General features: G+C 36.4%; 1 protein-coding gene across 1 annotated transcript; it reads right to left on the bottom strand.

Moving 5' to 3' along the window:
* Positions 1–135: 135 nt before the first annotated feature.
* Positions 136–24,300, bottom strand: Rad21l1 (RAD21 cohesin complex component like 1). Its single transcript, XM_027420960.2, has 13 exons — positions 24,157–24,300; positions 23,679–23,808; positions 21,316–21,409; positions 19,104–19,210; positions 15,701–15,871; positions 12,990–13,082; positions 12,036–12,149; positions 10,844–11,070; positions 10,368–10,464; positions 9,180–9,304; positions 4,957–5,046; positions 2,965–3,042; positions 136–471 (listed from the first exon to the last, which is right to left on the bottom strand). The coding sequence occupies exons 1-13, from the start codon at positions 24,298–24,300 to the stop codon at positions 283–285; spliced, it is 1,659 nt and encodes a 552-aa protein (XP_027276761.1). The 3' UTR covers positions 136–282.

The raw sequence follows: 24,300 nt of genomic DNA, 5'->3' as shown, positions 1-24,300 counted from the left end.
AATGTTTCCTGGAGCTACACTGTATTTTATAATGAATCCTAAACACAATCTAAATGCAACACTCAGATCAGAGCAATGATAAATGCCATACATTCCAATCAGTTAAGTTAAAAAATGACTTAACTGTCCCCACGTAGGTTTCCGATTCTGGCTGTGATTGTTCTGCTCTCTAGATAGAAAATGGGCCAGACCATCTGCTGCTTCCAGATCGCTTCTGCAGCAAACTGAACAGTCTATGCAGAAGTGCCAGTGATGGCATAAACTGCATGCTCTGGACTTCTTTCACATCTTATGGAACATGGGTCCCACGGTAGCTATAATATCTGCATAGGGGACACTCTGGCTCAGCTCAATAGCTTGATGTTTTTTCAGGATAAGAAAGGTATAAAATTTGGCAGCTGCCTGTTTTCGGTCACTATTTCTGCATAGATTTATCAGACTAAAGGACTGCATTCCCTTCTTGTTGGATTCCTGGGGAAATAATTAAAAAGAGAAAAGAAAAGGGGAAAAATTATTAGACAGTCTGTGGATGCATGACGAACAACAAATACTGCAGTTTTTGATGTTACTATGATATCTTTAAAAAGAGAAATAGAATGACTCTAATAAGCATGTAAAAACATAGATCACTGACACCAAACCTGTTTTACTGAGAAAATGCACACAAAACTACTTACTAAGTTTTATACAAATGCATGTGTTTTATAAACGTTAGCTTTTTAAAAGTGACATTAACTTAAGTATCTTATGGAAAGTGCAATTAGTTTAATCTTACAAATAGGAAAACCCACAGGACTTTGTGAGGTACCACATATATTGAATCATCAGTCATTGCCTGTCTTCGCCTTAAAGGCATTAGAGATGCCTGTGAAAAAACCTTTGTGGTAAACATGGAAGTGCATTTGCAGGTTTCAGTGGCAGGGGAACTTAGCTATGTAAATATCTCCTGGTTGGAGTCATCACATGGTGCCTATGTACATACTAGACATAAGTGAGATACAATATAGTATTCAATTGTGGAAGAGACTGGGACTTGGAATCAGATTAATGAAAAGTACAGTTCTTATTTAGTCAGAAATATTAGACCAAATACTTGCCATTATCTTATGTCCACCATACTTCTGGGATGATTGTAGAGCACTTTTAGGAATGTTAACACAAGTTTTTGACAGTCTAAAATACTTGATGAATTACTAGGCAAAATATTTTATTGTGCAGCAAGCAACAAGAAAGCAGTCTAATTATGAAAATATTTTATGTGTTTGGATGTTTTGCCTGCATGTATGTTGCACACTGTGTGTGTCTGGTGACTGTGGAGGCCAGAAGAGGATGCCAGATCTCCTGGAACTGGAGTTACAGATAGTTGTGAGCCACCATGTGGATACTGGGAATCAAACCTGGGTCCTATTCGAGAGCAAGCACTCTTAACCAGTGAGCTATCTCTCCAGCACCAAGAAGTTCAAATTTTAAAAACTACTAGAATATGAAAATAGTGATTAAAACTACCCAATACAAAGCAATACAATGAACACAAACAAACAAACAAACAAACAAACAAACAAAGAACCCCTTAGAGTGCATTATCCTGAAATTTCAGAGCGTTGGGGAAAAGAAAAAATCTAAAAGCTTCCAGAGAGAAAATAAAGATGACCACAGAAGATCATAAAACAAGATAGTGCATAGCTTCAATAACAGCACAGAATATCTGATACAAAACTTTATCAGATAAAGTATTTCCAAGTTATATAGAGACAACCAATCAAACTCAAGTTAAAAATAAACAGATCTTCAAGCTTTGTTTGAAAAGTTGCTATCTCCTATACATCATTTATTTTGAGAAGTTATGACATAGTACTGACAAATAAGATTTAAGGTGAAAGAACAAAGCACAAACAGACAGAGAAACAAAGAGGAGATAAGGAATTTTCCATGTTTGTGATAAAGGAATGTCCCAAGACAAAAGCTGTGGAGACTTAAGAGTAACTGGTATGGATTAGACCAAGAGTATAATGAGATGCAAAAGGAAACGTTATCTCTGAGGAGAAAGTGGGAAACTAATGGGTCAATGGCACATAATAAGAGGTTTTATTAAATTGTCAAAGAATTTGAAAAAATAATTATGGATAGTTACACAGACATTAAGGAAATAAAATGATGTAATAAAGGGCTAGAGAGATGGCTTAGTGGTTAAGAGCACTGGTTTTCTTGCTGAGGACCAGGTTCACTCCCAGAACCCACATGAAGAGTCACAGTCATCTGTAACTCCAATTTCAGGTGATCCAATCCTCTTCTGGCCTGTGCAAGCATTGCATACACACGCTGTACATATATATGCAGGCAAAACAACCTTTGTTTAAAAAGAGGTAATAAACCAAATAACACAACCAGAAGATTTACATGAAAATAACTGTAATCACACTATGAAGCCTCATTGAAAACTGATTATTTACATAACCTTTGCAACAGAAACTGACAGTTATCCTTTAATAACCCTTCTCTGCTGTGTTTAGCCCTAGGTATATCATTCAAACCATTTCACTCCAGTGGACTTTGGTTGTTATCAACAAAAACATAAAAATATTTTGTTTTCATAAATATATAGATGTCCAAATCAATATATTATTTATTTTTTTAGAATAAAAATCAAGAGCTGTGGAAATAGTTCAATGGATAAAGTGCTTGCTCTGCAATTATGAGGACTGGAGTTCAGATCCACTCAGAGACAAGGGTTCTCCAGGGCATGCTCACTAGCTAGACTGGCTAGAATCAGTAAACTCTGGGGTCAGTGAGGGGCCTTGTCTCAGGAAATAAAGAGCAGCATGACTGAGGAAGCCATTTAATATCTATTTCTGGCCTACAATATACAAGCATCTGAATATACATGTATCCCCATACTAAAACATGCATTTACATGCTACACATGCATACACACAAAAAAATAAATAAAATAAAATACCATCTTACCCGTAGTTCATTTAATGTCTGAAATAATCTTTGATTCCATTTCTCTGCCTCAGTATTTTGTTTGCTGCCTGATGACTCCTGTTTGAATGATTGATAAATATTTCATTTAAGCACATTGAAGTTTTACTATTCACCAAGCATTAGCCACTACAGAAACACAACTGTAACACAGTCCTGTTCTAAAAATGTCTGGCTTGATGAAGAGGAGAATGACACAGTTTCAGTTTCCTCAAGATTAAAACATTCTATTCTACAGGACATACTCCTTCCTATAAACCCAATAAAACTTGCTAGTTCACCAAGCTAGATGGTGGCGGTGTCTGTACTGCGATCTATTGTGGGTTCCCTGTTTGGGGTGAGTAGACATGTGTATTGTGTATCCCCAGCAAAGTTGTGACACACAACAAAACCCTGTGCAGGGCTGTGCCTCACCTCCAGGAATGTCTTCTGATAAAGAGATCCGAAACTGGAGACTGTGTAGTCTTTACTGGTGATGCAGCTCAGAGCTACGCTCTTAAGTACTTCGAAAAGCAAAATTCAAAGTCTCTTTTGGCTAGGATTTTCAGTCTGGCCAATCTGAACTTCAGTGACAGGAGTAAAGAGAAAAACTGTAGAAAATCTGTCATTGCAAGGCTTGTAGATGAACTTAGTTGATGAAATAAACACCCTTAAAAATGGTTTACGAGGCTCTTCCAAAGTTCCTGAGTTCAATTCCCAGCAACCACATGGTGGCTCACAACCATCTGTAATGAGATCTTGTGCCCTCTTCTGGCATGAAGAGACACATGCAGGCCGAACACTGTATACATACTAAATAAAAAATTTTTTTAAAAAAGTCAAAAACAATGGATGGAAAAAAATGGTTTAAGAGACGTTTCAGGTTTTGAAGCACTTTGTCTACATAAGGCTAACTCCTTGCCTGCCAGGTCGTCTGATTGGTTTACTCTATTTTGTCATTTAAACTGAATCACTTCCAGAGACAGCTCATTATTTAGTCTAATCTCTTACAAACTAACATCACATGAGTTAAGAATAGGGTCTTGGCTCAGGAAAGGGTTTGGTCTGTCTGATCAAAACAACAGTAGCAATAACAACAAGGAAAACAGAACAGGCTGCAAAGGGCTGTGGGTGAGAAGTGATAGTTCTAACTTACTTTATCAGTTTTCTTGGCTAGCTCTGACCAGAGCACACAACAGCAAACAAAGCAATGAAACAATTAAGAGGCTATAGAGAAGGCACAATGTTAAAAGTGCTTACTGCCCCTGAAGAGGACCTGGGTTAGGTTCTCAGAACCACATCAGGTAACTGGCAACTATCTGCAACCCCAGTTCCTAGGGATTTAATGGCCTCTTCAGTTACTGTGTGCATATAAATTCATGTAGGTTTACACACATGCACATAAATAAAAATAAATCTAAAACGTTAACGCCAGGACTTAATAGGTGATTTGATAGATTCACTAAACATCTTCTGGTAAAATTTCTTTAAGTTAAATGCCCTCAGTACTCTGGGTTAAGATTCAAAGTATCTGGAGAAATGACACTGGTCACTCTTGCAGAAAACTTGGGTTCAGTTCCCAGCACCTGCTTACAACCACCTGTTACCAGAGTAAATAAGACAACTTTTAAGAATATCCCTTTCTGCTGGGCAGTGGTGGCACATGCCTTTAATCCCAGCAATTGGGAGGCAGAGGCAGGTGGATCTCTGTGAGTCTGAGACCAGCCTGGTCTACAAGAGCTAGTTCCAGGACAGCCTCCAAAGCCACAGAGAAACCCTGTCTCAAATTCCTTTCTTCCTACTTCCATGCCCCTTTTTTTTAATATGCTGAGTTCAGTTAAGGCTTCCTAGAGTTGGTGGAAGATATGCTAGAATAATGGAGAGTATATATGATTTCCATATACACTTTGTTTATGTATGAAGTAGTCAAAAATTATGTTAAATATAAAAATAATTAACATAAAAAACTCGCCCAAAGACAACAAATATATTTACCAATTCAACTGGACAATTTTCTCGGGTCAAGGAGGCATTCATTGAAGATAATCCCTCAGCAGCTGGAGAAATCCTTTCAAAAATACCCTGCTAAAGAAAATTCAGAAATTACAGGTAATTCTGCTAGTGGTTATAGTATGAATAGCTCAATTTTATTAAATGATTTATTAACATACATGATAATTTTTGAAACCAATTTAAAATATTGTCTTAGGGTTTCTATTGCTGTGAAGAGACACCATGACTATAGCAACCCTTATAAAGGAAAACATTTAATTGGGGCTGTCTTGCAATTCATAATCTAGTCCATTATCATCATGACAGGAAGCATACAGGTATGCAGGCAGACATGGTGCTGGAGAAGGAGCTGAAAGTTGTACAACAGTGCAGGCAACAGGAAGAGAGTGTGACACATTTCTTCCAACAAGGTCTCCTAATAGTGCCACTACCTATGGACCTATGGGGACCATTTTAATTCAAACCACATTCCACGCCCTGACCCTCATAGGCTTGTAGCCATATCATAATGCAAAATTCATTAGTCCAACTCCAAAAGTCCCTATAGTCCATAACAGTCTCAAACTCGTTTAAAAGGCTAAAGTTCAGAGTCTCTTCTGAGACACACGTAATCTCTTACTAGTAATTCCCTATAAAATCAAAATGAAAAAGCAGATCACATACTTTCAACATATAATGGCACTGGATATACCTTACAATTCCAAAGGGGAGCATAGTGAGGAAAGGCTGGACCAAAACAAGACCAAAAACCAGCTGAGCAAACTCCAAACTCTGCATCCCCATGTCTGATGCCAAAATGATCGTCAGATCTCCAACTTCTTTCAGCTTTGTTGATCGAAACATACTTCTTCCTCTTGGCTGGTTCTCCCTTTGTAGCAGCTTTTCATGGCAGGTATCCAACAGCTCTGCCATCTCCAACATTTTGGGGTCTCTGAGGTAATCCAGGCTTCATCTTCACAGCTTCACACAATGGCCTCTTTAGGCCTCAGTAGCTTTCCTTAGTCATGGAGGGATATTCCATGACCCATTTTCTGTATCTTTGACTCTAAATCCAGAATCATGTAGTCAAAGTCGCCAAGTTCTGCTGCTTGCTGGGGCTGGAACATGGGTTCCCCATTCAATTACATCTTCACCAGCTTTCTGTTTTTCATGGTTTTCTTCACTGCCTAAGCTTGGCTATTCTGAAACTTTCTCTGTAGACCAGGCTGGCCTCAAACTCAGAGAACCACTTGCCTCTGCTCCTGGAATGCTGGGATTAAAGGTGTGCACCACCATGCCTGACCATAAACTTTTCTTTAATTCCTTTTCGAAAATTGGAAGCTTAGATGGGTAGGGTCTTGCTCTGAGGTCATCACTCCCTTTATTACACTTAGCATCATGCTTTTCTTTCTGTTTACACTTCCTGGTGCTCCTTTCCCCCTCAAATAGTACATTTTGTATTTTTCCTTGATCAGCTTTCTACTTTTCATTATAAATATGCGTAAGAGTGAACACTAATAACCACACCACAGAGTCCAATAGGATGTTTTGAGATTTCCTTTGCCAATGCAATTAATCAAAAACTCTTCAATTTAGCCCCAAGCAGATGTTTTTGGACAAGGGCAGAAAGCAGGCACATTCTTTACCAAAATATCACATACTAAAATTCTTCTCTTCTGAAACCTCTTGAGCTAGGCCTTCACAGTTTAAATCACCCTCAGCACTACTCTCTTCTTTTCTCTTACTAGGATGGCCCATTGAGCCCCACTTAAAGAGTTCAACTGCTTTTCTAATCTGAAGTCCCAAAATTCACATTCTTCCAAACAAAAGCATGGTCAGGCCTATCACAGCAACACCCCACTCTGACTTAGTTAGGGTTTCTATTACTCTAAAGAGGTACCATGACAACAGCAACTCTTAAAAAGGAAAATATTGAATTGGGGCTGGCTTACAGTTTAGAGATTTAGTCCATTATCATCATGGCAGGAAGAATGTCAGACATGGTACTGGAGAAGGAGCTGAAAGTTCTACATTTTGATCCACAAGCAGCAGGAAGACAGTGTGGCACATGTCCTACAATAAGGCCACACAGACTCCAACAGGACCACACCTGCTAATAGTGCCACTCTCTATGGACCCATGGGGACCATTTTTATTCAAACCTCCATAAATGAAGGACTCTGCACACTACTTCTTCCTTTCTCCTCTCCACTGCAGGCTCCATGTTGGAGCCTCTATTGCTGTGCTGTTGAGATTGCTTTCCTTTTGAAGTATCTTGTTTAGTAGTTACTCAGGCCAGCACCAGGGTTCTGAGGCAGGAAAGAAACATGCATGGCAAGCAGAGGGGCGAGAGTGACGGCTGGAGCATGCATATCCCTACCCAGGACTGTGACATGACTCTACCACCCCTGGAGTGGTCACTGAACAACTAAAAAAAATGACCTGTGTCATCCAGAAAGGGAGCAAAAACAAAGGAAGAAGGAAAAAGAGAGAAGGCCAAAAATGTTCTACTCTCTGCCATCTCCTCCTCTTTTCACTGCTTTAAGGCATTGGTCCCTTTCGATTCTTAACCTGTCACTAAGCTCTGTTCCTCAGCTGCCATCTCTGGTCTTGAGTACGTCAGGAGAATTTTTCTATTATACTTTCCTCACTTTTTTCACTTTAGCTTTAAATATTTTAGTGACGAGAAGGCACTGTTCTTTATTCTTTAGCATATATATTTGTCTTTTTCCAATATCTATGAATATCCTATATTTTAAATTTGTAATTACTGTATACAAAAATCCTGTTTTTTTGATATTTTAAAATGATTGACCAGAACCAACTTTTTTCTGTCTCTTTAAACTCAATGTGTATGATCTCATACTTTACTATATTTCCTATTTCTTTGCCATTTTAGAAACAAAGTAAGAATAGAAATGAAGATTAGAACATAGAATAGTATAAAGGAGTAAGAGTCAAAAGAAATAGTACAGCACAAGGAAAAAATATCTATTATTTCCAAGCAAGTGGTTGATAACTGCACTTCCTTCCCCAAATCATAAATTAAACAAGTTTTCCTAATGAGAATTTCAGTAGGTGCATTCTAGGAAATGTCCAAACCCCCAAAAGGCAGATAGCATAGTAAATCACCATGTAAGTTTGCAGTATATTATCAAGTATTTAGTAAAATATGTTCTGTTTTAATGTATTCTGAAACTGTCTTTCCTCCCAGGGCATCCAGTTTCAATGTGGTTAACTGAATTCCCTGAGTGGTTATCCAAATACAATGATGTGGACTTCTGCTTCCCAACTTTCCCCCTTCCCTGCTTTGCAGAGAGTCTTTATCTCTGTGTCTCCCATGTGTGTTTCCTTACCCCTAATAAAAGTCTTGGTTAGAAAAAAATTACAGTGATGAGGGAACAGATCTGAAAAGCACTGGCTTACTTTTATCAATAAGATCCTAATATTTAGGTGACAAATGAGAAAGAATTTTATTTTTGGAAAACAGGGCTTCTCTGTGTAGTCCTGGCTGTCCTGGAACTCTGTAGACCAGGTTAGCCTCAAACTCAGACGTCCATCTACCTCTGCCTCCTGAGTGCTAGGATTAAAGGTGTGCACCTCCATGCCCAGCAGAGAAAATATCTTAAATTTAAAAATATCTTATAAAATTATTTTAAAAATACTTTTCTATGTTTTCAAATACTTAAGCTTTTCAAATAAAAAAACTGTCCTCAAAGAAAATTTTTGTTTTCCTGTTCCTTCAGAGTGACAAAATTAGTTTGATTTAGTCATAGACTTTTAGATAGTCTTTCAAATTAAAGGTAAAGACAGTTGGGAAGTTTAAAATGTTGTTCTTAGATGAAAAAGATGGGTAAATTTATGATGAGAGACAATATCCAAACATTTGGTTAGAGTTCTAAGAGATCCCATAATTTATTCAATGTAGGGCTTAGTAAGGTTCTCAATATACAACCAGATTCAAGCACAAACACTCATTTACTATGTCATATAAAATGTTACTTCATCATGAAACTATGTCATCTTGTGATTCACACTCTAAATTTTAGAGGAATATTGTCTTACAGATTAAAATTATGTTTTATCTTATAGTAATGACACTTAGAGAAATTGTTGAACAACATGAGATGAAATATGAACAATATATGCAAGAATATGTATCAGACTCTCAATATTACCTCATCAGAGTTGCATAGTATTTTAATGATTATCTCTGGTTAACTTACCTCAGAGTTAATATTCATATTGATGTCCTCCTGAAAGCTACCCATAGATCCATCAACCACACCATTCCAAGCTTGGGGTTGATCTAACTCTCTGTAGGAATTTGGCTCTTCTATCACTGAGGGCTCTTAATTATCAAGGAAGTAAAGAAAATGTTACCAAAGTGCATTTCAAACTTGAATTGGCATATGGCTTTTCAAAAAGAAAACTTCTGGCCAGTAACCTAGAATCCAAGAATTTAAGTAAGGAGTACACAACCTTCTCACACTCCCCCATATCTCACATAACTTATATCTTCCCTTTCCCCTCCTCTGCTTCTTTATCATTCCCACTCCCCATCATCCTCCAGTCATTCTCCTTCCCTCCCTCCCTCCCTCTCACATGTACCCCCAGGACACAGTTAAGTTCACCATGGCATACTATTCTGTACATTTTAATGACTTCAGAAATGGTCACTGGGAAAAGGAAGCTTATTCATCACATAAATTGGTTTCATTACTTTATAATTGTCAAAGCAATAATGAGTGATTATGAACATTCTGTGAACTTCATTTAGGCAGACAGTGATATTTGTCTCAGGATAGCTATAATATTTAAGTACTGTTCTTATCACTATCTGAGTTTCAGGTTATCTTTAAATGAAACATTATTCTGCTAGACACAAGGACTTTCTTTTATAAAAGTTGATAAGTAATGCCTTCGGGATGGAGGAGGTTAGAGAAAGATGATTAAAACAGTATATATATTTCATCTTTTGGATGTGTGTAGTGAAGATACTGGGGATGAAACCTAGGGCCTTACACATTCTAGGCAAGTCAAGTACTCTACCACTGATCTATACCACCAGCCCTCTATAGTGTGCTTTAGTTTGAGACAAGGTCTCACAAAGTTGGCTCTGAACTTGCTCTGTAATCCTTGAATCTGAAATCCTTCTGCCTGAGTAGGTGGGATTACAGGCCTGTGACACCAGGACTGGCCTACATTTCATCTTTTCAATGAAGTCTTGGGGGAAGAAATTAATGAGAAAGGCAGAAAAAAGCTAAGGTAATATTTTAAGCTTAAAATAGTCTCCTACAGATAGTGATTATATTTAACAATGTAGATGTGAGCCTAGTTTTCATTCTGAGACTAAAGTTCAGTTTTTGTTTCCACAACATTCCCTCGCCATTAACAGAATTAAGAAATCTTACCTAGAATGCTTTTGGTTCCCACTTCTTTCCTTACTGATTCCTTCTGTATCAATTTTGCAAGTTTAAAGTCAGAGGACAGGAAGCATTTTGCAAACAACTGTAAAAACAGATTTATATTCTTGATTTTATATTAGGAAAGCAATCCAATAAACATGAGCGCATATACTAAAAAGTAAAAGCCAGTTATACACAAAATTTAAAGCTGGGAATAGTGGTGCTCGCCTTAAAAGCAGAGGCAGGTGTATCTCTGTAAATTCAAGGCCAGCCTGATCTATGTTGTGAGTTTCAGGACAGTAAGAGATACATAGTGAGAGCCTGTCTTGGGAAAAAAAAAAGCAATTTATACACAATTATTAAATAAATCGAGTTTTAAAACAATGGTTTCTTTTTCCCACATGTCCAATTATGATGTAAATATGAACATATTTATTTAGAAACAAACATCATATTCATGCAAAAAGGATGGAAACAATTACCTTCTTCAGTTCCTCATGAATCAGATCCTGGGTAGCAGTTGATAGAAGAGTATCTACTCCTCCCCTTTTCTTCCACATCATCAATCTTTGTGTGGGGGGTGCAAGGTCCAGAACCATTAACGTGTCCACAAAGGAAGTAAGTTGCTTATGCATAGACTTGCTACTTATCTCCTTGACTGGATCTATGAGCAATCTCCTCTTTTTGCTTTTCTTTCTTTCAGCAATGTCTACAGAGAAACAAGCATAAATGGACTTGGAAAGTTGTAAAATGGTATTCTAGGCTACTACATATCTAAGGATAGTGTATCACAAATAACCTGCAAAGTTGCACTGGGAAGAAAACCCTTCTGTTCCCTGAAAATAAGCTTTGCAAGATTTTTTCAAAGTTAAGAGTATCTGAGCAGCCAAAAGCTGATACTTTTTTCAAGGTTTTGTTGAAGGGGCTTAGGAAGGACTCTGTTCACTTGTTACTCCAGCAGCTAAAGAAACATGGCAAAGAGTAGTTGGGCAGTTAAGGAGTCTGGAGCTTTTCTTTTCTTTTTTAAAAGAAATGTGTAACAGGATAATGTTTCAAAACAATGTGTATCTCTCGAGTGTATTTCATGCTCTCCCACTGAAATTCATGTATGAATTCAAAGTAGGCAGCTAATTCCAGACCATGCAAAAGGCAGAAGTCAAGCTTTTCTTTAATAATGCTGAAAATGTTTTACGTTGAACTCAGTTTTTAAATTTCTAGTTTCCAAAACTGGACATAATGATTTGAACAGGACTAGATGTATTGATAATTATCTCTGATTTCTTTCATATTCTTCTTCTATTCAATGCCCAATACTATTACCATACTGGCAGTTTTCTATAACATCCTATGGATTGTTTGCATTACTCGAAGCAATTAAGATAGCACTGTTCCAAAGATGAAAATAAAAACATGAAACCTCAAAAGGCGGTGGTGGTACACACCTTTAATCCCAGCACTTGGGAGGCAGATGCAGGAGGATATCTGTGAGTTCAAGGCCAGCCTGGTCTACAGATTGAGTTCCAGGACAGGTTCTAAAGTTACAGAGAAAAACCAACCAACCAACCAAACAAACAAACAAAAAATAAAAAACCAACCAACCAACCAACCAAACAAACAAAACAAAAAAACCAAACCAAACCAAAACAACAACAAAAAACCCATGAAACCTCTTACCTAAACCATCAATTGGGTCAAGAGTAAACCCTTCTTCTTCATTTGATAATAATGTTGTTTCATCTAATTTTTCATCTTCAGGGAGGTATTGGTCATCTAAATTACCTGGTTCTACTAATAAAAGCAAAAGCAGGAGCATATGATTATGCTACACATTAGAAGACAATATGAGAAATAAAGTAAAAAAATAATTGATGACATACTGCTAGCTGGGATGATACATAAATTCTTAGAATCATGAATTTTAACAGAGGCAAACAAGTTCAGTAATACATGATCTGGGACCTACAACATTTGAGTGAGTCAAGTAGCATCACCCTCATTTGCATATGAGACATCTCAGCTTGGTCTACAGCCACACAGAAGTGAAAACAAAACAAAAAATGACCAACATAAATGACATCTAAAGTATCTATGTTTTGTTGAACCATCAAGTAACTCATAAAGAACCATAGCTAAGTTTTGATTGCCCAATACTTTTTATAGTTTTAATTTTGACAATTGTGCCAGGAAGCAAATGTAACATCAAACATTGTGAAAAACAAAAATGAGGTATGTTTTTAATACTTAGGGAAAAAAAATCTATCTTAAAGGCATCAACTCATCTGAGATACTTTGGTAAGAATTTTGAATAGAGAAAAGTATGCTCACTTGAAAATTTGCAATTCCTCTCAACTGTATATGAATCGTTAAGCCATACAACTGGTAATTTTTCTTCCCATATAACATATATTATATTTTATGATTTGAAAACATACTGATTGAGAATAAATATGATCTACTAAAGCCAATACTGGTTAACTACTTTTTCAGAATCTAACTTCCTGTTCTATATTGTCTAGTGTTAGCTTAAAAGAATTTGAAGGGCAACATTCTTCATTACAGTGCTGCTAAAACTTAGATGTTTCGAACATCAGAATCTACACATTTTCTAAGCAAAAGACTTCAACATACCCATTATACTACTGGGAAGCTCAGGAGGCAGAGAAGTTTCTTTGTTCAAATATATGTCTTCTAAAAGGGTAGTCTCATCTTGCAACAGATTGTCTTTAAAAACATAAATAAATACTTTTTATTCACTAAACATTTACTAGCATTAGCTTACACAAGACATTATACTTCTAAAATTATTTGTCTTCACTCCATATGGGTCACGTAACTCAATTAGGAGGGGTTGGGGTGTTGTGAAAATTTTGGCAACAAGGAAAACCAATTAAAAATAAAAATTATTTCTGGCAGTGCTCACCCATGGTTCACTTTGTCACTTCACTGTGGCCTTGGTTCTGAAGACACAATGTGCACTTTGCACTGTGTGTGCTATCACATGCCATACAATGCCAAACACTGCCTAAAATACCTTGGCACAGATTAAAGATTACAGTATGTTATGAACTGTATTATTTTTACTATATGTGCAACATTTTCTGATCTAACAGAAATATGACTTCATTATAGTAAATAGAGACATTTAATATTTTCCTACCATTATTCCTCACAAACTAGCACATCTTTAGATTATAACCAAACATAATTTTATTGGTGGGGGATGTCCTTCTGTATGCTGCGAGTATATGTTTCTCTTATTGGTTAATGAATAAAGCTGTTTCTGCCAATGGACAGGCAGGATGTAGCCAGGCAGGAAGAATACGTGGGGCTACCAAGCTGGGGGGTCAGAGAGAAGGAGAAAACCACCGCCACACCTTATTTCCTTAGTGTCTCAGCAGACAAGAGAGTGAGTTCCTGTTTCTTCCTGCTTGTATCCTGTTTCTGCCTAGCTACTTCACTTCCTGTCTGTCTGTACGGACCGCTAGACCTCTATGGTTAGCTAATGGCAAGTTCCATTCTCTGACCTTCAGACAGGCTTTATTTGTACAAGCAAGATATCACCACATTTTATCATCTTGTACGATATTTATCCAAATTAGTGTTCTTAGCATTACAAATTTTAAAATTGAAATATTGGTCAACTCTGAAAAACACTGAAAATGCTCTATATCTTGGAGTATCAAAACTTTATCAGAGACTTAGTTTTTTAATGTTAAAGTAAGCATATTATCTCAATTTCATGAATATTTATTTTAATAAATGGAAAATTATATAGTATACCAATTATTTTAGAATAAATTTATTTATTACCAATAAATACTTGGTTTGTATACACATTTTAGTTTTTTAATTTTTAAAATGTAAAATGGGTGTTTGCTTGTATGTATATCTGTGTGCCACAAATGTGCAGTGCCCATGGAAGACAGAAGAGGGCCTTGGATCCCCTGGGTCTGGATTACAGATGGTTGTGAGCCTTAATGTCCTGGGTACTAGGAACCAAATCCACGTCCTCTGGAAGAGCAATCGGTGCTCTTAACTGCTGAGCCTTCTCTCCAACCACATATTTTATATACCAGGACCACATAAGAATTTATTGGGCAAATGGGGGTTATGGATGGAAACAGTTTAAGAAGCCCTGGTTTATACAAAGGATAACCACACTTCTTTATTTCCTTTCTCTTCTCTTCTCTTCTCTTCTCTTCTCTTCTCTTCTCTTCTCTTCTCTCTTCCTACTCCCTTTTATCTTTTGAGATAGGGTTTCATTATGTAGCAACCTGACCTAGAACTCCTTTATATAGCCTAGGCTGGCCTTAAACTCATGATTCTTCTGCCTCAGTTTCTCAAATTCTAAGATTACAGGTATGAGCTGCCATGCCTGGATGATAACTAGACTTTTAATGCAAACTGAAAAAAATCTGTAAGTGCATTTCACATAACTAATAATCTTTAAAATACATACTTTTGTTTTCCCAATGTCTCTCTAAAATGTAATATTGTAATGTGAATTACCACTGACCTTGAAGAATATCTATTTCACGATTTGTATTAAAGACAACGTTACCAGCATATAACATAGTATATTTTGTGAAGAGTATACTAATCTCACTTCTTTCCAAAGTTTAAGAATACAAATAAAAATAGGCAAGAGTTAATAGCTTCTATAGAACTGTGTTTAAACAGATGACTATTAATTTTGGTCTAGACTAAATATACTATAGACTCTGAAAATGTATGTGAAAAATAATTTGACTGTGGTGATATTTTGTTTATGACCTAATAAAGCTTGCCTGAAGAACAGAGTACAAAGCTAACCACAGTCATAGAGGCCAGGCAGTGGTGGTACACACCTTTAACCCCAGCACTCAGGAGACAGAGGCAGATGAATCTCTGTGAGTTCAAGGCCACCCTGGACTACATGAGAGTGAATCAATCCAAAAGAGAAACAGAGCTCACACCTTTAATCCCAGCACTTGGGAGGTGGATACAGGAATGATATGGCTGGGCAGAGAGAAGAATATAAGGTGGGAGGAGACAGTAATGCATTGTAGTCTCAGTGAGTCTGAGCAGCAGTGTAGTCAGGAGCAATCTGAGGTTCAGTGGATTGCCCCTTTAGTCTGCGCATTGGTTGAGGTGAGAACTCCCTAGTGGCTGACAGCTTTGCTTCTCTGATCTTCAGCATTAACCCCAGTATCTGCCTCTGTTTTTTTTTATTATTTGTGCTACATTTGACCTACAGGCACAGATATATATCTGAAAATTCAATTTGATATAACAAAACAGATACAGTAAAGTGATTTGATTAAAATAAAAATTTGATATTTTAAGACCAGAAAACATACCAATCATTTCTCCTGCAGCTCCTTCATCTCCAAATCCATCTCCATTGTCAAGGAACAAAGATTTTTCCTCCATGAGGCTTCCAGAACTATGTTCAACTACAAGACCACTGGAGTTCATTAATATGTTGTCATCAAAGAAGCTATGTCTTCTGAGGAGTTCAGGTTCATCCCCTATATAAATGTGTATTATTAGTGCCAAGCTAATCATATAAACATATACTTTTAGAGTCAGGGTAAGCTGAATTATTATCTAGTATAATTCATCCTCATTCTATGAGGAAAATAAAAGCTTTAAAATTATTGAATTATCTAAATGAAGACATCCAGTTAATCAACACAGACTAGATTTCAAGTTTAATACTCTGTAAATACAACAGGAAAAAATGCCAGAGCATTCAGTAGAATTTGTAGTTATAGTTTAGTCATGTCCTAGAAGGTCAGAATGCTGTGGGAGTAGATTGATTTCCTATACATTATATAGGTCATATTCTGTTTGACCAAGTATTATTTCATATCATTTTATATAGACAATTGCTTGAACAGTTTATGCTTAAGAAGAATTTGGAAAATCTACCTAGGGTTACATAGAAAAACCCTGTCTCTGAAACAACAAAAAAGGGCAAAAAACCCAGCACTCAGGAAGCAGAGGCAAGCAGATCTCCTGGAGTTTGAGATCAGCCTTGTCTACAGAGCAAGTTCCAGGACAGCCAGAGCTACATAGAACCCTCCCCACCAATGTATGTTAAAATAATCATTTTATGATTATTTTATAATCATATTTATAATTATAATAATTATAAAATAATCTTATAATAGTCATTTAGTAAATATTTATAGAATATCCTAGGAGTTGGGAGATAGAACACTAAAAAGAGCATGACCAGTCAGCTAACATTAACTGAGCACTTAGTTAATTGTAGTATGCAACAGAAAGCATAATTCTCATTGTACAAATAAGAAAATTTATCAGTGAAAGGCTTGAAGCTGGATCTAATTTGTCATTAGGTATACTGATAGTTACAGAGGACCCAAAGTCAGTTCTGGAATTTTCTTACCAACCTTTTGGTTTTACAGTAATTATGTCCAGGATTCTAAACCCTGGCAATCAGAGGTTGGTCTTCTTTCTTGATAACCCATGTTAATTATTATACAGTAAAGAAAATCATGAAGTAACACCCATATTGCACATTCATCTATGGACCTATGTAACATGAATTATAAAAAACCCAGTGACAGATATTGGGGTTCAAGCTAAAAATCAGAGAAGCAAAGCGGCCAAGCAACCAGAGAGCAACCAGAGAGCTCTTACATCTGCCAAGGCTGGGAGATCCTATCCTTAACATGGCTGAAGACTAATTGCTGAATACTGAATACTGAATGCTCTGCTCTTATCTTATATACCTCTGATTAGAGGCATGGGATCTGCTACTCTTTTAGATGGTTTCACTCTCATGTATCCCTGGGGGGCCTTGAACTCATAGAGATCCATCTGCCTCTGTCTCCTGAGTCCTGGGATTAAAGGTGTGTGTCACCATTGTTCAGCTTCTATGGCTGTGGCTAGTTTTGCACTCAGATCTTCAATGGCTGTATTAGATCATAAACAATATATCACCACAGACCTGCATCACAAAGAATTAAAGATTTTCTAAATAGATTTAATGATTTTTTTGAGAAAGAACTAACAACCTGTTTAAATCATCCAGGGGCAGCTTTTTCCAAAACGGAAAGCCAGCCTCACTCAATCAAGAAAACACTCAGGAACAGACACTAAATTCTGAGTGTTGGACATTTCAAAAGTCTGACAGTAAAGTGGTTATTGTTCTGCACACTTAAAATTCCAGCACTCAGAAAGCTGTAGCAAGCCAATCTGAGTTCCATTTAAGACTGGGTTAAGTAGTGAGACTGTTGTCTGTCTGTCTGCCTACCTGCCTGCCTACCTACCTATCAAACCTGACATTACAGAGAAGAAATAACATAACCTTCAATTTTATATTATAATCAGGAGGAGGATAGATTAATAGAAAACATTTCTTAAGGTTTGAGGGGGAAAATCACATTATTGGTGGAGAGGACAAAAGGCAAGAATAAAGAAAATAATCTGTGATGTTGCTAGTAGGATTTCAACTTTACAGTTATACATGGCCTTTATAGGGCCATGAGGCTCTGTTAGGTTATCTGCTGTATATATACAGCAAATTGATAGAAAAAAGTCTAGATTCAAAACTAGGACTGCACACTAATACGTTTCTCCACTTTTCTGAATTATGTAAGATACAGAACTGTGAACAACTAAGTTGAATTGATTAGATGGTAAAATATATGCTTTGGTAGAGAAAAATGCTTATGTTGAGGTTGATAAACTGATAAAGAATGATGAATTGGAAGAGGGCATTGAGGAGAGGAATGTCAGGGGTTTGATACAGTCACAGAACCCAAGGTGCTTAGGTAGAAGAATGATAGGTGGACAAAAAAGTACTTTAAAGACAATTACTCTTGCAGAAATGTGTAAAATACAGGAAGAAAATGGAGGAAGATTTTCAGGAAGGTAGTGTAATACTGTAGTTATAAGAAAGCAAGAAGAAGATATGCTCCCATATCCCAGTTCAGATGTTTAAAAAAAAATCAATCAATTGCTGGGCATGGTGGCACATACCTTTAATCCCAGCAAGGGAGGCAGAGGCAGGCTGATCTCTGTGAATTTGAGGTCAGCCTGTTCTACAAAGCAAGTTCTAGGACAGCCAGGGCTACACAAAGAAACCCCCAGTTTGAAAAAACAAAAAACAATAACCAAAAAAAAACCCCCAAAACACATGCCTTTTCTAAACATATTTTAACATTTCAAAAATTATTACATGTTTCATAATCAAGCTGTACATTATTTACTGTGGTAGCATTTCTTCCTCCGCACTCTCAAGGTGACTTAAATCTGTTTTATAATTGATACCAAACAAAATATATTTGAAGGAATTTTATACAGCATACACATAACATCATATATATATATATGTATATATATATCAACTGTTAATCTGGATATCTCTCCTATGAGGGCAGAAACTACTTTTATTTTTTGTGGGGGGGAGGAAATAAGGGAGACAGGGTACTATAAAGCCCTAGCTGGGATTATAGGAATGTGCTACCACATTACCTCAGAACTTACATTTTAGTGTTGTCCTTGTCTATAAGAGCACCTGACGTATAATAGAAATTAAAAAATGGTTGTAAAGAAATAAGCTCTAATAAAGGGTATTAGTATCTAGACCAGAAAAAAGAGAAGAAAAAATTTTGGAGGTGTATTTATACATGAAAACATCCATTCTCTATATCTATTGCCACTATTTTCATACAAAATGCAAATATAATTGATGATGTCTTATAATTTTGGTTTCTCAAAAATTCTCACCAAAGCTCCCAGCTTGGAAAAGTAGATCATTGCTATATTCTTCTCTAAGTGTGATTTCCTCTGGTCTGCTTTGGTTCTGAGCAAGGGGCTCTGAAACATCAATCTCACTATAGAGAAACATATTTAGGAAATGTATGAGTAGAACACTATGGTTTTACAAGTTAGTGGGAAAAACTTAAAATGAACTTATAATAAAAGATTTTTACTTTATAAATAGTATTTCATGCACATGAACTTTTACACACATGTATATACAAATAATTTTCAGGTTATTAAATCCAGTTGTGATTCTTAGTTGCTACCTGACTTGTGCATTTGAATAGATGCTTTCTCTTGCTATGGCTTGAATGTTTGTGCTCCCTCCTAGTCCAAATATTGAAATCTACTTCCCAGTGTGATGCTATTAGGAGCTGAGGCCTTTAGGAAGTAACCACATCATGAGGGCTTTGTTTTCATGAACAGAGCTTGTGTGGCCCCACACTACCAGCTTGATCCTTATATCATGTGAGGATGCAGTAAGCCTTTGGATTTTTGGCATTTTGACTTTGGGCTTCCATTGTTAATGCTATGACAAGAACTGGGTAATTTATAAACAGAAATTTATCACACAACTTTCTTGAGTTTTGGAAGGCCAAGACCACCTTGATTTTAGTTTCTAGTATATACCTATTCTCCATAGAAAACACTTCTGTGCTGTATCCTCAGATATTGGAAGTACAAGAAAACTTCCATAGGCGCTTTTATAATGCCACTGACCTTATTAAGGAGGGCCCTTTGTTTTCAAAACCTCAACACATTCAAAGGCTCCCACTATTTATACCATCACCATGGGAATTAAGTTTCTACATGTGAACTTAGAGAAAAATACACATGAATTCAAACCCAAATATATGTTGCTCAAAATCTAATTTATTTCCTTTTTTTCTTCAACCTATCATCCTTTAGTTATCCTGGTTTCAGTAAGTGGTAGCTCCATTTTATGCCTTGTGATGGTTTGAATAAAAATGACCCCCATAGGCCCATAAGGAGTGGCACTATTAGGAGTAGGCCTTGTTGGAAGAAGTATGTCACTGGGGGTGGAGTTTGATGTCTCAGATGTTCAAGCCATGCTACCATGCTTCCTGCCATGGCCATAATGGACTAAACCTCTGAAACTGCATGCCAGCCCCAATTAAATGCTTTCCTTTATAAGAGCTGCTGTGGTCATGGCATCTCTTTACAGCAATAGAAATCCTAAGATATGCCCCAAATCAAGTAGTCATTCTGTACTTCTTTAAGGACATATCCAATTCATCAACATATCATGTTTACTCTGCCCTTTATAGATACCCATTAATTTGACTGCTATCATCTTAATAAAGTGAAGTTTGAAAAGTGATTACATACTGCTTCATATGGACTTACTACAATAATCTCTCAGGTTTTCTTTTTCCTTTCTTTCCCAGTATAGTGAAGTAGCCAGAGGGAGCATGCTGAGACCAAGTGAGATCTGGTCACTCCCCTATTCTATATTCAAAATTCTCCTGCACTTCCTCTTCCAGCAAAATAAAAGCTCTATTGTAGCCCACAAATCCTGCCTCCTTATCTTCTGCTCCTTTTCTGACCTCATTTCTTTACTACCCAGACCCTTTCATTCCATTTCATCTCACTTGCTTTCTTGCTGTTCCTGAACATGTCCAATGAACTCTGTCTTATATCCTTTCCACTTGGTTCCTGTATTTCATCTGCCTTGCTATGCCATTCCCTCAGAGACTTTTTACTTCACTGGGTACTTCCACTGGAACATTCTCCAATGTTACTGTCAGTTTGTTCTCTTATAGCTCCTTCAGGCTTGTATTCTTTCTTGATCAGAAAATTATTTACTGACAATCCTATTGTTTGTTTTAATATTTATCTTCATGTTGCACATTTATTTATTATCAATCTATAACAACTAAAAAGATCCATTAGGCTAGGAACTGTTTTATTCATTGCTATCTCTGCAATGCCTAGAACTGTGCCAGGCATAGGAAAGGCAATTTTTAAACAAATATTTACTAGCTGAATATACTGTCAATACTAACATTCAATAAATATGAGACATTTTTGTTTTCATACTTTTGAATTTCACACTATAATTTAAGCCTTTGTCAACTGTACTTGTTCAGTTGTTATCTAATTAAGTTGCCATCATTAAATCTGAATATGGAAACAAGAAAGCAAAATAATTTACTTCATATTATAGATGTCAAAATCATGAAATTCTTCTGGTAATGTGATTGTATTGTAAGCCGCTTCAAAATTCTCTTTCGGGAGGTCAACCAGTCCTGAAAATAATGAAAAAGAAACATAATAAGCAGGGAACCTTTATGAAACATTAAACTTCCAATGAAATCTTTATCATCTCTCGTGGGCTTCCCTATATCCACTCCTGCCCATCAGCAGTCTATTTTTTATGAAGTAGGCAGAATAACAGTTTCCAAAAGCAGATAGATCAGATAAGTCTCATGCTTAAAGACCTAAGCATGAATAAAGCAACTTCCTCACAATAAATTCAAATTTCTGACTGTAGATTCTGTATCTCTGCACTCTTATACATCATCCAAGGATATTCTCCCCTATCATTATACTCCACAGACATATTAGACATTTTGTTCCCTGAAAAAGGCAAGCATTTTTCACCCCAAGACATTGTACTTATAGTTCCATTTGTCTATGTTGTCATTCTCTTGGTCACTACTTATGTACCAAGTATGTCTCATTTTTCAAGTGTGAGTTTAATTTCTATCCCCTCACAATCATTTTCCCTAACTAACCTATAAAATGGACTCTGTTATTTTTTGTTGTAGTTCTTGGTTTAGTTTCCTTTATAACATGACCACTAACCCTTAATCCCAGCATGACTACAATCTGTCATTATTTTTTAAGTGAATTTTTATTTAAATTAAAAACAATCTTATTTTACATACCAATCCCAATTCCCTCTCCCTCCTGTCCTTCCATGTCCCCCACCAACCCCCATCTCAACCCCCATCCACTCCCCAGGGACGGTGAGGCCTCCCATGAGGGATCATCAAAGTCTGACACATCATTTGGGGCAGGACCTAGTGTATCTAGGCTGAGAGAGTATTCTTCCAAAAGGAATGAGCTCCCAAAGTCCATTTGTGCACTAGAGATAAATACTGGTTCCACTGCCCGAGACCCCCTAAACTTCCCAGGCTTCTCAACTGACACCCACATTCAGGGGGCTTGGTTCAGTCCTATGCTGGTTCCCCAGCTGTCAGACTGGGGTCCGTGAACTTCACTTGCTCAGGTCAGCTGTTTCTGTGGGTTTTCCCAGCATGGTCTTGACCCCTTTGCTCATCACTCCTCCCTCTCTACAACTGGATTCCAGGAGTTTGGCTCAGTGATTAGATGTGAATCTCTGCTTCTGCTTCCATCAGCTACTGGGTGAAGGCTCTATGATAGCGTTGAGGTAGTCATCAACCTTATTATAGGGGAAGGGAATTTAAGGTAGCCTCTCCACTATTGCTTAGATTCTTAGTTGGGGTCATCCTTGTGGATCCCTGGACATTTCCCTAGTGTCAGATTTCTCTTTAAACCTATAATGGCTCCCTCTATTAAGGCGTCTCTTTTCTTGCTCTCCTTCTCTATTCTTCCCCCAAATCGATCTTCTGTCATTATTATACTAAGTTTTAAAAATATTTTCATTATTTGAGTTACTCATTAGACTGAAAAGGAACTATTTATCTTGCTTGTTCTTATATTTTAAAGCCTAACAGCATATTAATCACAAAGTATGAATCAATAAATATTTGTGGAGATCATAAATAATAAATGGACAAGTAAAAATTTGCATATAAATCTAATGAAAGACTCTAAAACTATTTTAAATAAGAAAGATAAAAAAGAGTTATCAGAGTCCACAAATGTTGATGGAGGGATGGTATATGAAAGGCACTAACACAGGAACTGTAAGAGATTAGGAAAACGCATTAGATAAACACATATGGTTCCTTTTGGGGAGCTCTGAAGACCAGTGATGGAGGAAAAACCTTTATTTAAACAAGTATGACAAAGGTAGAAAATGATGCATATCTTAAAAGTAGAACAGACATTACAGAAATTTAAAAATTTAGGCATTATATTTATGACACATAAAATGCACTGAATTCTAAAAATTTTGAAATACTTCATAATTACCATGTAATTTAAGAGTTTCAAAAATTCTAAAAACAATTACAATTATCAATATTTAGATTTTTGTCATTTTCTAACTTTACTCTCATAAAGTCAAAAAACAGATATGGCATACTAAATGAAAGTTTATCAGTTTCTTACACAATCATGTTGATTTTAAGCATATTTCTTATATATACATAAAACATAGCAAGTTTTGAAAAGTATAACTATTTCCTATAAACACAGGAAAATAACAAGGGAAAGGATATATAATTATTTATATGGAAACTTAAGATTCAGTCAAAATGAAGTTTAAATTCATTATATACAATATGCTGTTACTTAAAAGAGACCACCCAATACAAAAATGCCAAAAGGAATCAACAGTGACACAAATTAACATTGTATGTATACCTGGGCGAAACGTCATCTTCATCTTGAGAAATGCTTCACTGCAATCAGCCAAAAGATATTTTGCCTTCCTATTATAGATTCGAACAACTCCCAAAAGAAGGTGTCCTGAAGTTCGGAGTGCAATTTTTACCTTTGAATAATTTTTAAAACATTAGAATAATAAATATTACATTTATAAATCATGTTCTTTGAAAATTATGGAAACCATAATTTCTCTTTGAAAAGAAAATACTATATTCTTAATAAATTAAACCACTTTTAACCTCACCATATAAAATGACAGACTTTTGTCTTTGCTTATTCAGCAAAGCCATGATCACTTAAATGATGCATTAGAGTGCCTTTGTGAGGACAATAAATAATTTGGGGGAGAATTAAAAGAGATCATTTGAGAAGCAAAAACTATCTTGGAAAAGTATTTTAATTCTTCTACAGCAGCTATGGTTAGTACAAATGATCATTTTAATCAGTTACATACCTTAGGTGAAAGAATTTTTTGAATGGTTATCTCTAGATTGCATTCAAACACATGGGCCTTTGTGAGTTTCTTCTCCCAGTGAGCTGCAAGCCATATTTTGGCTAGTGGCCCTCGTTTACTCATAAGCACATGAGTGTAGAACAT

This window comes from Cricetulus griseus, chromosome 6 (genome assembly GCF_003668045.3).
Source record: "Cricetulus griseus strain 17A/GY chromosome 6, alternate assembly CriGri-PICRH-1.0, whole genome shotgun sequence".
In the NCBI taxonomy this organism is placed as follows: Eukaryota; Metazoa; Chordata; class Mammalia; order Rodentia; family Cricetidae; genus Cricetulus; species Cricetulus griseus.
This window is presented reverse-complemented; position numbering and strand designations above follow the sequence as displayed.

Coding starts and splice junctions, on each gene's coding strand:
- Rad21l1 (XM_027420960.2), bottom strand. CDS start 24,300: ATGTTCTACACTCATGTGCTTATGAGTAAACGAGGGCCACTAGCCAAA. Junction 21,410..23,678: donor GAAGATGACGTTTCGCCCAG/GTATACATACAA, acceptor CATTATTTTCAG/GACTGGTTGACCTCCCGAAA. Junction 12,150..12,989: donor GCTTCCCAGTAGTATAATGG/GTATGTTGAAGT, acceptor TGCTTTTATTAG/TAGAACCAGGTAATTTAGAT.